At 32.0% G+C, this 13,733-nt stretch overlaps 2 protein-coding genes across 3 annotated transcripts; one reads left to right on the top strand and one right to left on the bottom strand.

Annotated features, from left to right (window-relative positions):
- On the top strand, positions 1-3,935 carry LOC108450441 (cysteine-rich receptor-like protein kinase 43). Its single transcript, XM_017748064.2, has 6 exons — positions 1-381; positions 471-610; positions 1,179-1,389; positions 2,273-2,507; positions 2,633-2,783; positions 3,400-3,935. Exons 1-6 carry the CDS (start codon positions 318-320, stop codon positions 3,805-3,807), a joined length of 1,209 nt encoding a protein of 402 aa, XP_017603553.1. The 5' UTR covers positions 1-317; the 3' UTR covers positions 3,808-3,935.
- A 2,829-nt stretch (positions 3,936-6,764) lies between these two features.
- On the bottom strand, positions 6,765-9,526 carry LOC108450237 (protein TIFY 6B-like). Of its 2 annotated transcripts, none has more exons than XM_017747771.2 (7): positions 9,071-9,526; positions 8,740-8,918; positions 8,231-8,508; positions 8,033-8,132; positions 7,617-7,953; positions 7,472-7,526; positions 6,765-7,120 (listed from the first exon to the last, which is right to left on the bottom strand). In XM_017747771.2, the coding sequence occupies exons 1-7, from the start codon at positions 9,141-9,143 to the stop codon at positions 7,048-7,050; spliced, it is 1,095 nt and encodes a 364-aa protein (XP_017603260.1). In that variant the 5' UTR covers positions 9,144-9,526; the 3' UTR covers positions 6,765-7,047. The 2 variants fall into 2 exon arrangements, with proteins under 2 accessions (XP_017603260.1, XP_017603261.1); XM_017747772.2 differs by having other exon boundaries at positions 9,200-9,526.
- Between the last annotated feature and the right edge of the window lie 4,207 nt (positions 9,527-13,733).

Here is a 13,733-nt window from a genome sequence, read left to right as displayed (position 1 = left end):
TATTTACAAGATACAAATCTAAAATTTGATTCATTTCTTTATTCCAGAAACTTAACAATAAACTGGAAATTTAATTTTATAGAAAATAAGACCAAATCCAATTTGTAAGAGAAATGCAAATGTGAACTGTCAACCAAATAGTCAACACGCTCAATCAATCCCAAACGTATCTTTGTTTTCCGCCCAAATCATATCCAGGAAAACCATCAAATTTCTCATTAGTATCTCTGAAACCTTCCTCTTTTTCTTCAACCTCCCAACAATTCATTACTTCTTCTCATTCCATTTTCATTTCATGGTCTAGTTTTCAAGACCCTATGTCTAAAGCCAAGAATTTCTTTCAAAATCTAATCAAACCTTTCAGGTCCAACTCAAGCAATGGTAAAATGGGGGAGCCCAGTTTTATGTGAAAAGTTTGATCTTTTCTCTACACGATTGATGATTAGTGTGTTATTTGGTGTGTGTTTCAGGTGGGGAAAATGAAGAGGATTTGGAGAAAATAGCTCAAAAAGAACAAAAGAACTTCCTTTTCGAGACTTTAGTTGCTGCTACAAAAGATTTCCACCCTCACCACAAGCTCGGTGAAGGGGGTTTTGGACCTGTTTATAGGGTAAGATCCTAATTATTGTATGGCTAGCTAGAAAATAAAGGAAACCTTTTGTTGAACCTTATTTATTTAATTTTTTCCCCATTGGTTAGAAAATAATTCTTGTTTGAATTTATAGAATGTGATACAATGGATTGTCATACATATTGTTTGCATTGAAGTATATTTGATACAATGGGACAGGCTTCGTTTTTGATAATTTTTCATTTACTTAAGGAAAAATGAAGAGTCTAACATAGCTTGAGATTTCCATTTTTCACTATTAGCTTTGATTTAGAGTGAACCGTTTGTCCTAATAACTCAAGAACCTAATCAAACCATTAAGCTGTTTGTCTTAGCTATTAATGAGGGGGTAAAGCATAGAAAATTTTAATTGAAGTTGCACAAGAAGCTAGAACCGTAGTTAATTCATTAAGCCTGCCTTACTTTTCCAGTAATTCCATCTTAAACCAAGCTTAAAATCATGTTGCTCTCAAGTAGTTTTCAGGTTTCAAAATGCTAATGTTTTTAGTTAATTGAGCTTATCTGTGAGGAACTTATCTGTAATTGATGGCTGTTCTTTAATTTGTAGGGTAAGTTAGATGATGGAAGGGAAATTGCAGTGAAGAAGCTATCTCAATACTCGAATCAGGGGAAAAAGGAATTTGAGAACGAGGCTAAGTTGCTAGCACGTGTACAGCACCGCAATGTTGTGAATCTGTTGGGCTACTGCATACATGGCAACGAAAAGCTTTTGGTGTATGAGTATGTCGCTAATCAGAGTCTTGACAAGTTTCTCTTCAGTAAGTTACCATAATTTGTTTTTATGCAGGTTTCGGGCTATCAGAATAAATTATAATGGATTAACTCTGATAGTTTTGGCACAATTTAGCTTTCGGTGCTAGAAGGCTATATTGTTTGTTTTCCTTTTGTTTCGTATTTGTTGTTTCTTTTGTTTCATCTCCACCTTTGTGTGTCTGTGGTGCTGTTGTTATTGATGTCGGTTTTTAGAACTCAAAACAGACTAATATGTGTAGAAACTATGAATACTCATTTCGAACAGCTTTGAAAGGATATGGATTGAGCAATAGAGACAAGGCAGAACCTTTGTTCTCTAAAAAGAACTAACCCTTATTTTTATGAGGAGGAGAATTCTGAATAAGAGTGGAAATTACAACTTATGTTGTGCTAACCTTGATGTGTTTATATTTTGAAAAATGTTAAAATTATAGTTTGAAAGGGTCTTGGATTATGAGAAATTAGCAGTTAGGCTGAGTGAGAGCTTTGACTAATGACTGATCTGTCGTTAACTGCATCACTGCCATTCCAGGACTCAAACAAGCCAGAGTAAAAGTTTCTTACCATTGGTTCGTTCCCTTGGTGATATCTAGTATGTATTTAATTGTAATAGTTGAGTCAACTGAGCTCATCGTGAATCATATGAGTTTTACACGAGATGGTGTAACCATCTTTGGCAACATGCATGAGTATTGCTATAAATGATCTTTAGATATTGTGATTCAAGGGATGTTCTACTAGACTCGTTCTTTGAAACTTAACTTCAAGATTGTGCTTGAAACTGATCATCGAATATGAGATTATTTATCATCTAGTCAAAAAACCTTTTTAATGAAAAATTCCAGGTTTTAGTAATAATAATGATGATTAAGATTTTTCCCTCCGTAGAATCGAATAGAAACGTGGAGCTTGACTGGAAGCGAAGGTATGAAATAATTACAGGCATCGCACGAGGTTTGCTTTACCTCCATGAAGACTCACACAATCGTATCATTCATCGGGATATCAAGGCAAGCAATATTTTACTTGATGATAAATGGGTCCCTAAAATTGCTGATTTTGGTATGGCTCGTCTCTTTCCCGAGGGTGAATCAAATGTCAACACCCGTGTAGCTGGTACTAAGTACGTTGTCTCGCATGCATCCTCTTAATTGATAATATGATGAGATCTACATGCTTCTGATTTTGTGGTAATGTCATAAGGTGTCGATTTAATGAAGTTATTTGTATTTTATTGTTTGGAAACAGTGGATATATGGCACCGGAGTATGTCATGCATGGACAACTATCAGCGAAGGCAGATGTGTTCAGTTTCGGAGTTTTGGTTCTGGAGCTGATCAGTGGCCAGAAAAACTCATCCTTCAATTTAAATGTGGATGCTCAAAATCTACTTGATTGGGTAAGAGCTAGATTATGATCTAATCTTTTGTTGCTTCAAGTCTTCATTTTCTTTCCAACTCCAAATATATAGAAAAGCTTGAAAAACAAATGCACTTATGTTCAGCCAAGTCCAAGTAACATAGATGGAATCATTCATTTAACTAAGATAACTTTTAGCAATTCGTGACATTCATATTTTTGAATGTTTGCAGCTTGTACGAGATGACATTTTGTGTGCTATTATTAGTCTTTCTGTCTAATGTCATCTGGCATTTATACCTTAGCATAGTTCTTGCTCTGCCTTATTACATATCTGCTGTCCTGTGGACTTTCCACAAAGGCGAAAATCATTATCTGGGGACTGAACATTTTGTGATATCTGACTGGAAATTGCATGATGCCTTACTTTACTTTTATATCCTATTGATTTGGTCTCAGTTAGGACCATACCACTTGCATGAGATGGACTCGGTCAAAAGCACCGAGTCAATACATTATGGGTCCTGGCATGTATGGGAAGTTTCATAGGAATCATGTTACATAATCTTCACATTTAATGGTGAAAATTATTCAAACATTCAAGGATTTGGAAGAAAGGGTTGTAACCGGCACTTGTTTGGTTGTTGATTTTGCAGGCATATAAGCTTTACAAAAAAGGGAAGGGCCTGGAGATTATGGATGCTGCCATAGTGCCATCAGCACCCCCGGAGCAAGTAAGTTTCTGCATCCGAATAGGGTTACTATGTGTGCAAAGCGATCCCAAAACACGACCTGACATGCACCGGGTTGTTATTATGCTGTCAAAGAAACCTGGACATCTAGATGAGCCAATGAGACCTGGAATTGCGGGTAACCGATACAGGAGATCACGCCCTCGCCCTGGATCCTCATCGACTGCAGGAGCTTCCGGTTTTTCAGATTCTCATACTTCTGAATCAACCTTTAATTGTAATACTAGTACTGCATCTGCATCTGCTTCAGCAACAACTCTTGCAAGCTCCTCAAAATCTGACCCCCATGGGAAGCGCCCCATGAAGAGTTAGTTTTTTGGACATTTTTGTATATTTAGATTTATTTTTGATACACCGATAATATATGAATATATACAATGTCTACGAACCAAATTATGCCATTTTATTAAAAGTGAAGTTAGGTGGATTTACTTCCAAAACTTTTAATTAAGTAGCATCATCTGGTTCATTGGCATTTTATAGATGTATACATCATCCTTGCATCAAATGTAAACTCTTCCTTTTTTGTTTACTAGTATGTAAATGTTAATGGGATTAGTTAGGCTAAAGCATGGATTAGAAATTTGTTAAGATGAAAATCTTTTTTTTTTTTTTGGGGGGGGGGGGAATCATTGTTTTATTAGTAAGAAAATGAAAAATAATTGAAAGATTTTTTTTTTTTGTGTGTGTGTTTTAATTCACATTGTTGTAACAGTATACGCTAGTAAGTCCCAATTGTTTTTTTTTAAGGATATTATTATTTGTAAAAATGTAAAAATAATTTTATTATGTTTTGATTTTTTTTTTTGCAAGTTAAATGAAAAGGTAAAAATTTAATATAAATATACAATTAAATAATTTTATTATAAAATCTGAAATTATAAAAAATTATTTTATATAAATTTAATAAGGTTTCAAATATTGCTTTTGTATATAAATATACAATTTTTAACTCCATGAGACGAAATGCATAATTTTTTTCCTAATTGGTGTGACCTATTAACTGGATTTCAACTCAATTAGGAAAATTATTTTAATGCCTATTTGCATTTAAAATAAATTATACTATTTGAGAGTATTTTAGTTTTTTTAAAAAGTAATAAAAATATGTATATGATAATATTTGAATTCATATCAACTGAGTTAGAAAAGTCTTAAATTTACTACTCAATCAAAATTTCGTTTTAATATTCTTATACATTTTAATTTTATTATTGACACGTTATAAACTCCATCAATTGCATATATTCTTATATGTTACTTTATTTATTTTATTTTATTTTTAAACACACATTTGTGTTATATATTTATGGTTTCCACACTATACGCGTAAGATATGATTTCTAGTATATAATAATTAAAGTTAGAAAAAGTTAAAAGTCAAGAAAGTTTGTTATAAACTCAAAAGTTAAAAAATATTATTTTGTGTATATACATTTACAAAATTTGCAAAAATTAAAATTTTATAGCATTATTTTTTCTAAAATTATATAAAAATATTACCGATGTAAAATCATCATTTTCAAAAAAAACCTTTTTTCCAATATATTTGATCATTTTGGAAAAAATAATTTTAAATTATTGAAATTTTTGAGTAATTATTTGTACACAAACGGAAAACTTTAAACTCTACAAGCAAAGTTAAAATTTTATCATGTGTCATTAAGTTATATTTAAAAATTTTAAAAATAAATTTAGCCTCTATTGTTTACTTATTTTGTCATATTGGCCTCAATCTATAAAATTAATCAAATTATTTTCTTTTTATGAAAAATTTGACTGAACTGTTAAAATTTTAATGACATTGACGTGATAGCTCACGTGACATTTTAGGTATACTTCATTGCTAATATGGTAAAATTTTTAAAAGTTTTTATGAAATTTTTTTACATATGTTGATTTTTTTTAAAAAAAAGCATTAAAATTTTAAAATTTTTTATGAATATGTGAACTGCGACCTTTCATATTAGTGTTGTTAGTTGAGTCAGTTTTCTGAAAAAAAAATAATAAGCAACTTGATTAAATATTAAAAAAAAAACCCAAGATAACTAAAAAAAAAATCAAAATGAGAAAATAAGTAAAGGTGAGTTAATAAATATAGAATATGAGTACTGTCCCGTACCTAATCTTATTGGTCAATCAGTTTTCCTGTCTTCTCAACAAGAATCAATGCACCCAAAATGGTTCTTATTCCACCCTTTCTCAACTTTACCCACAAATTCCTGCCAGCTTCATAACTTCTCCATTCCTCTTTAAATTTCTTAATATTTTCCTTGTTTCCCTCAAGCATTGGTGACACAATTCCATTGAATATATCACTCTATGATTCGAAATCCTCTGATTTTCACGTTGAATGTCCCCAACATTCCATCCCACGTGCCAAAGTTGTCCACTTCAGATGTCTCTGACCACTTTGACAATTACACCCATATTATATAGTCATACTACAAACCAAAGTCAATTCAGTAACTCTGATTGGAAATCTATCTAATCCACATCCTCAATCTTTTTTAGTTGGGTCGTCATAATCAACAATGTAGCATTCATGCAACTTTAAGGTATCACCTCCAACCCCCCCCCCCCCCCCAATAGCTCTGCTATGCTATCTTCTTGTAATTCCACACATGCAAAGGGAATCCATAAATTTCCACCCAAGTTGCTCTGTATTCATGTCTCTGACTAGAAAGTTGCTTTGCATCAATTTAAAAACACCATTTTTTCTAAGTGATGCCTATGATGATTGAAGCAACGAAGGCAAAACAAGAGGCAATAGTAGCGGAATAGGATCTTTACTTTGATAGAATGAACTAAATGAAACCGATTATGATGATGATGATGTATTTAAATTGAAGTCCATTGCTTGTGATGCTGAAGCCTTGCAATCAACATTAGGCTTAATCCGCATAGGACAAGGGGCTCGCCTTTGAAGCCTGCTAAGTGGGCTTGTAGATACCGGTTCATCTTTGTGAACACAAAATTGGAACCTTGGGAACTCAGTATCAGATTCTGCCATTGTCTCTCCTTTATCTGCTCATCTCTATCACATCCTAAGTGCATCATATTGCTTTATGCAGACCACGTTGCTTTCTGTGATTGTGTGTTGAAATTGAAAGAATTGTGAGAAGATTTATTTGGGAACAGTAGGGAAATAGCTCCGGTGAAATGGGATATTATGTTGTTAGCCTTGTATAAATGGTGATTTTAGGCATCCGTAGATTGAGGGAGCAAAACCAAGCTTTTATGTTTAAGATCGATTCAGAAAAAAAAAATACAAAATCTTACTGTTGTATTATTTTTTTATAATGTAACAAAAGATTGAATGGGTTACAAAGTAGAAAATAATCCCACACTAATACCAAACAAAAAGAAAAAAGAAAAAAAAGGGTACAATTATAGACCCTAAGAAATAAAGTACACAAATATAAAATTCATTCAGTTGAAGGGAATTACATATATAAAACTTAAATTACTTTCCTTTTAATGACACCAAATAAGTAACCATGGCTAAACCCTGAAAGACCAAACCTTGTTGCAGGGTTTGCACAGCCAAGTTCATGCATTTGATCCCTGGGTTGTACAATGTGGAGGTTTCTTGCTTAGATCATATGGTGATGCAGTCATAGTCCTACAAACAGAGCACCAGCCAGATAATTAGGCTTTAATTCGAGCATGAGATCGGAACTTGAGCTTTAAACCTATCATCCAACTGTGGTACAAGTGTCTAATATGAATATGTTCAAACTTTTTCTAAGTTTTCCATGTATTTAAAGAATCATGTTCATATATGTTGGACACGAGTACTCTACACATATAGAACATGAGTACTTTAAAAAAGAGTAGAGTTCATGCCTCAGCTATCAAACTTGCAATAAACACCAGAGGATTAATATATTTACATCTCATAATCTTGAGACTTTAAGGTTTCTACTAAAATGCCATTAAGCTGCCAATAACTGTTCCTTGTATAAAAACTAACCTCTCCTTGCGCTTCTCCAAAAACCGAGCCAAGGATGCTTTGCGAGCCTGTGGCACTGCAAGCAAATGATTCCGCGTTATTTACCGATAACTTTCAGTGGTGAGTAAGTTCTGAAGAGTGAATTTAGCTTAACCAAAATGCATACCAGTAGGCATAATGCTGGTTGGGGTAACAGGTCCCATGGTATTTGCCAATTTAGGAGACTCCACTAGGCTAATAGGGGATGTCAGACTTCCTGTGGTCTTGCATACGGTCTTTTCATCAGTACTAGTGGATCCACTCCTGGATTGAACACCAGTGTGAGATGAAACCGATAAAGGGCTTGGGATACCAGAACAAAGTTGTTCATTCGTGAAATGATTCGTGGGAAGATTTTCGAATTGAAGTGGTTTTGAAATTGGTGCCTGGACTTGGACTTTTGGATGTGCCACATTAGAAGTCAAGGAAGATCCATTCCCAGCAAGTAACATGATAGCCTGAGCCTGAATAAGATGCAAAAGAAAATGTAACTTTCTAAGCTTTCCATTAACCAGTAGATACCAGAACGTGAAAGAGAGTCACCTTCTCGGGGGTGATATCATCGTAAACATTCACGGTACCAGCATAAAAGATAGTCAATTGAACAGGTGATCTGGAGTCCCCAAGGCCCCTGACACTTTTCCTAATAAGGATGGCAAAATTACGACCGAAGTTCAGTAACCTGTTGTCAACCTTTTCGATAAAAGCAACTCTACTCGAGCTTAAAATCATTAAACTTACCGTGGTTCGATGCTTCCACCAAAGGAACTGAGGGTGGGAAGAACCGAATGCGGCGGAGTCGTAACTGGAATTCCTCCAAGCAATTGTGATTTCATAGCAGTAGTAGTGAAATGATTATTCATAAATGGGTTGGTGGTTGAAACGGGAACTGATTGGTTCGAGACCGGAAACATTTTCATGTCATAAGGCCGTTGAACATGATGTGCATCATGCTGAACAGAAGCAGCTGTGAATGGGAAATGATTGCCTACTCGTTGCCTGTTGTGATTGAAAGATTTCTAGATGGTGAAGACCAACATGGGAAGAGAGAAAGCAGTACCAGTTTAGTATTCACACACAGTAGGAGACATTCTCAATCAATAAATACTAAAAACATGTACATCCGTGTTTCCAGAGTCGTATCGCTATAATCATGTTTTATACAAATACTTAATGTTTAAAAAGGTTCAGAAAAAGTTGATATCTCTGTATCTATGCCTAAAGTAGAAGCAAGGGAAATGAAAGCAAACCTGAAGTTGAGCAGCATCTGGTGGTGAGATATGCATGAAAGCAGGGGATACTATTGAATCATATCCAATTCTTTTAGCGTTATCTACTTGAGCAAAATCAAAACTCATCTGCTGTGGTGGAACAGCTGAAGAAACCTTGTTTGAAATTGGCCATTGAATCCCCAAGCTTTTGGTAAAACCTATCAAATCCCAAACAAAACAACGCCATTACTAAAACTGGAATCTTTAACATGGTTGTCCAAAGAAAGGAAGTTTCTTAAACTAAATGGAGAGTTGATTGAAGAAAAAAGAAGAAAGGTTTAAAGAGGCAAAAAGGGGAGAAAATACACACCAATTTCTTCAACTTCTTCTTTAACCAAAGGGAAGGATTGTTTTGAGTTCAAACCCAGAAAATCTCTCTCCATTTTTTTTTTCCTTTCAATTTATTCTTAATCAAATCAAAATTTGAAGCGAAACCCACCTTAAAAACCATAAACAAGAGGATTTCACTTTCTTAAATCCCTTCTTTTTTTCCTTTTTTTTTTCTTTATTATTAACCACCAAAGAATGAAAATAACCAAAGGCAAAGCGAAAGGCCAAAGCTTTTATGCGCAAGTTGCAACCACAGAAAAATAAACAGAGGCGAGCAGACAGTGATAGTGTTTTTTTTTCTTTTTTAAATCTCTTTTTTCCTAACATGCGGGAGTTTTATAAGATAGGATTTTTACAGCGCCGTGACGTATGTTGTACGGCATTCATTTTCTCTCTTCTTTTACTTTTTAACTTTTTACCCTACCCTATCATTGATTGACTCACACCCAATTGGAAAATTGGGAACTTAAATTCACATGACTCACCTACAAAATCTCTAATAAAAATACAACATCATCAAAATAAATATAAACTTTCTCTTTGTTAAAAATTACGAGAGTAATGAATTAGTTATTCCTTTCTCATATATTAAAATATGTGCAAAAATAAAATTAACTAATTAAAATATTACACCAGTTCTCTACTAGCTTCTATTATTATCTATATAAACAGAATTTAACAAAATAATTTATTAAGAGGAGGATATACTTACATCGATATAAAATATATTGATATAAAACTAAAGTAGTTTTACACATTTCTACGTAGTTTTGTACAATTAACATTTTAATTATTCAACTGTAATATTTCATATTCTATTCATACAAATTATGCTTATCAAATTTGATGTAAATTTTAAAAAAATTAAGTCATTCAATAAATATTAATATATATTATTTTAGATTGATGTGATAGATCCGTTTAAAGAGTTTTTTTACAAAATTAATACAAAACAAAAAACGAAAATGGTATGAAAGACAAATTAATTACAAACTACACTGTCAGGCAGCACCACCCAAACTCTGTCACCAATCATTAGTTAATCATGTAGTTAGAAAAAAATAATTTTTTTAAATGCTGATGCCTGGCAAATTGGCGGCACCGACAAATATTTATAAAAAATATTTGTATTTCCTCCCAAATATAGTAGAAATGGTATACGAGATAAAAATAATAATCTTTTTGGTGTCGCTTAACACATTGGTAACATCAATGTCTTTTTTCAAAAAAAAAAAGAAGTTATGGACAAGGAAAAAAAGAAGCAAGCTGAAAAAAAATAGCTTGGAGGGTGAGCCCGTGACCTATTGGTCACGATGAACGGTAGGGTGTCAACCTAGTGCCACTTGATAGGCTAACACCCTGCCGTTCAACGTGACCAATCAATCACGAGCTCACACCCCAAACTATTTTTTTCTTTTATTTCTTTCCCTTCTTCTATTTATATAAACCGGTCCCTCTTCCCCAATTGAAATTTCAAAAGTAAAGAAGAAATTTTTTTTTTTGTTATTATAGTTTGCTATTTTGAATTGGAATTTTGGGAGGAAAAATTGTTATAGTTTTAAGGTATGTTTTATTATTTGTAATAATAATTTATATATTATATATATTTTATATTTTAATCTATCGTTAATCTTTAGATTTAATATTTAAGATTATATATTTATTTGTAAAAAGTTGTTTGTGATGGAGTTTTAAGGATAGATTATGATAGTTTTAATGTATGTTTTGCAATTTGTATATTATATGTTTATATTTTATTTTTAATATTTAGATTTAATGTTTAAGATTATATTTAGTCTGTAAAAATATGTTAGTATTGGAGTTTTTGGGAGAAAAAAAGTTGGTTTGTGTTGGAGGTTTTTTTTATTGTTTTATTATTTTTATGCTTATAATTTATATTTTACTAGATTAGTTATGTTTATATATATTTTAATAAATATCCTCAAATTTCAGTTGCAAACTTCCTTGTTAAGGTAATTTATTTTAATAATTTTTTGTTTAGTTGGTAATTAATATTATTATGTGAAAGTTTTATTTAAATAAAAATTCTAAAATTACTTATGAAAATGAGTTTTGCTAAATATTATTAGGTGGAAGCAATATTGTTTATTCAATTTTGTTTGTGTAGATATTGAGATGTGTTCATTGATTGAAGCAACTGATCACATTGCTATGATGATTAATGTATTGGTAAATAATAGTGCTACTTGCTATTCATGAATATTTTATAAATTTGTACGTCATTATTTTTCTAATTGACATATTTAACTAATACGGTAATTTGTTATGGACAGGGTGAGTATCGTATTTGGAGAGCGCATGTCCACAATCCGAGCTACTGGCCAAATGAATGTATTTTCCCCTATTTGGATGTAGCAGGATTTGGAACAACGACATTGATTAGGATGTTTGAGCTTAAGGTTGACTTGATATCTGCTTTTTCTCCCAATAGTATTATCAACGTTGTACCGTGAGCTTTTTCGGGTGACAAAGCACGATACACAAGATATAGACAAGTGCCTACTATTGCTGTAGTCTTAGACGTTGTACAGGATGCCATTTTTGGCATTATTTGTTGGAAAATATGGACATCACATATATAATAAGGGTAATTATATGTTATTATTTACTATCATGATAGGTTAGCTCAAATTAAATGTGATCTAATTTGGTTAGAATTTTATTAGGCTTTAATTATTAAATAAAGTATCAGTCAAATTTGTGTAGATACTCTAGTAGTTGAGTTCTAATCAAATTCTAATTAATGATGGGCTAATTAGAATTTGATTAGAACTAATATGCCAAGGTTATAAATATTAGGGTTATGGTCCCAAAATTATACACAAGATATCTTTTCTAATATCTCATCATTAGGAAGAGAGAGCATAAATTCTCTGAATTTCTTGTGTGCTAATTTGGAAGATCAAATCTCCAAAATCTGGTAAAACTTCAAGGAATTCATGGATTCAGGTACGCTTCCGTATTTAGTTTTATTCTTAATTTATTCTTGATGATTTGACATGATAGATCCTGATTTATTTAGTTTTATTTTACAAATCTAACAAGTGGCATCTAAGCCTCATCATATCGAATCATTGAGAATTGATTAAAGTTCTTTTGAATGATTGATTCATGAAATTTCATTGGTTTCATATTTCGGATATATATGTTGATCTTTGAAGATTTATATTTAAGTATTTTTTTAGATCTTGATTATCTTGAATTCATATTAAAAATTTTAGGGTTTTGTTTTAGCTTTTTTTTATAATTTATACTTGATTTATTGTATGTATATATGCATATATAATTACAAAACATGTGGTTATTATTATTATTATTTTAAAAATCATATAAGGCATTTAAAAGAATTTCAAAGTATAGAAATTGATTCATATGTATATGTTTCGTCTATATATAAATATATAATATATGCATACCTTGATTAGTTTAATGCATGTTGTTTTGGAAATATATATAAATATATATAATTATCTTTTAATTTGATTGAAAGATGAAATTAAGATAAATATTTTGAAACAAATAAATTCAGATTTTGGCTTTTAATTAAGGATGTCTAATATTTTAAATAAATTAGTTGAAAAAATGCAGCTAAAGTGACCTCTTTTGTGTAGATTAGTTTATTTGAAATATTAAGATGATTATATGTTTTTGTGATTCATGCGTTTATTGATTGACTCAAAGGTAAGTTAATATTTGACAGAATTTCAAAGAAATCTGTGGTGATAAATGTGTGACAATTATAAGGTATTTTATGTAAGCAATAAGTTAGTCCAAATATTAATTCATTGTTTGATATAATTTATTGTCAATGTTTGATTGCTACAACAAGAGTACCACTTACTGTTAATATTACTGTCCAAAGACTTAATATTAATGTTGTGTTTGGTATTTTGAGATGAGATTAGCCATTATCTTGAATTTATTATTTACTTATGAATAGTGATTTAAGCTTGTTTTTGTTCTATATTCAGTTATTTCATCTTCTGCTGCCATAATATCTGCTAATATAAATTCTATACCCATACTTAATGGGACTAATTTTAAGCAATGGAAAAGGCACTTATAGTGCTTGGCTGTATGGACATAGACCTTACACTAAGGGAAGAACAACCTGCACCTCTCACTGCAGAAAGCACCCCTGATGTTAAGAGGGATTTTAAGAGGTGGGGTCGTTCAAATCGCATAAGTCTAATGATCATGAAACATGTCATTCTAGAAGCCTTTAGGGGCACAAAATCTGAAAAGATTACTCAGGCCAAGGGTTTCCTTGATGAAATTGAGAAATGTTTTACTAAAAATGATAAGGTTGAGATGACATCACTTCCGACTTCTTTGATGTCTATGAATATAAGGGTCAAGGAAACGTAAGAAAGTACATTATGGAGATGTTCCAGACTACTTCAAGACTTAAGGCACTTAAGATCGAGCTTTCTGAGGAATTGCTTGTTCTTATCGTTTTGGTATCGCTTCCTGCACAGTTTAATCAATTTAAAATTAGTTATAGCTGCTAAAAGGAGAAATGAACCTTAAATGAGCTTATTTCTCATTGTGTGCAAGAGGAAAAAAGGTTGAAGCGTGATAAGTCTGAAAGTGTTCATTTGGCCAATGCCCCTAAAGACAAG

The sequence above is a fragment of the Gossypium arboreum genome, chromosome 5 (assembly GCF_025698485.1).
Source record: "Gossypium arboreum isolate Shixiya-1 chromosome 5, ASM2569848v2, whole genome shotgun sequence".
Lineage (NCBI taxonomy): Eukaryota > Viridiplantae > Streptophyta > Magnoliopsida > Malvales > Malvaceae > Gossypium > Gossypium arboreum.
This window is presented reverse-complemented; position numbering and strand designations above follow the sequence as displayed.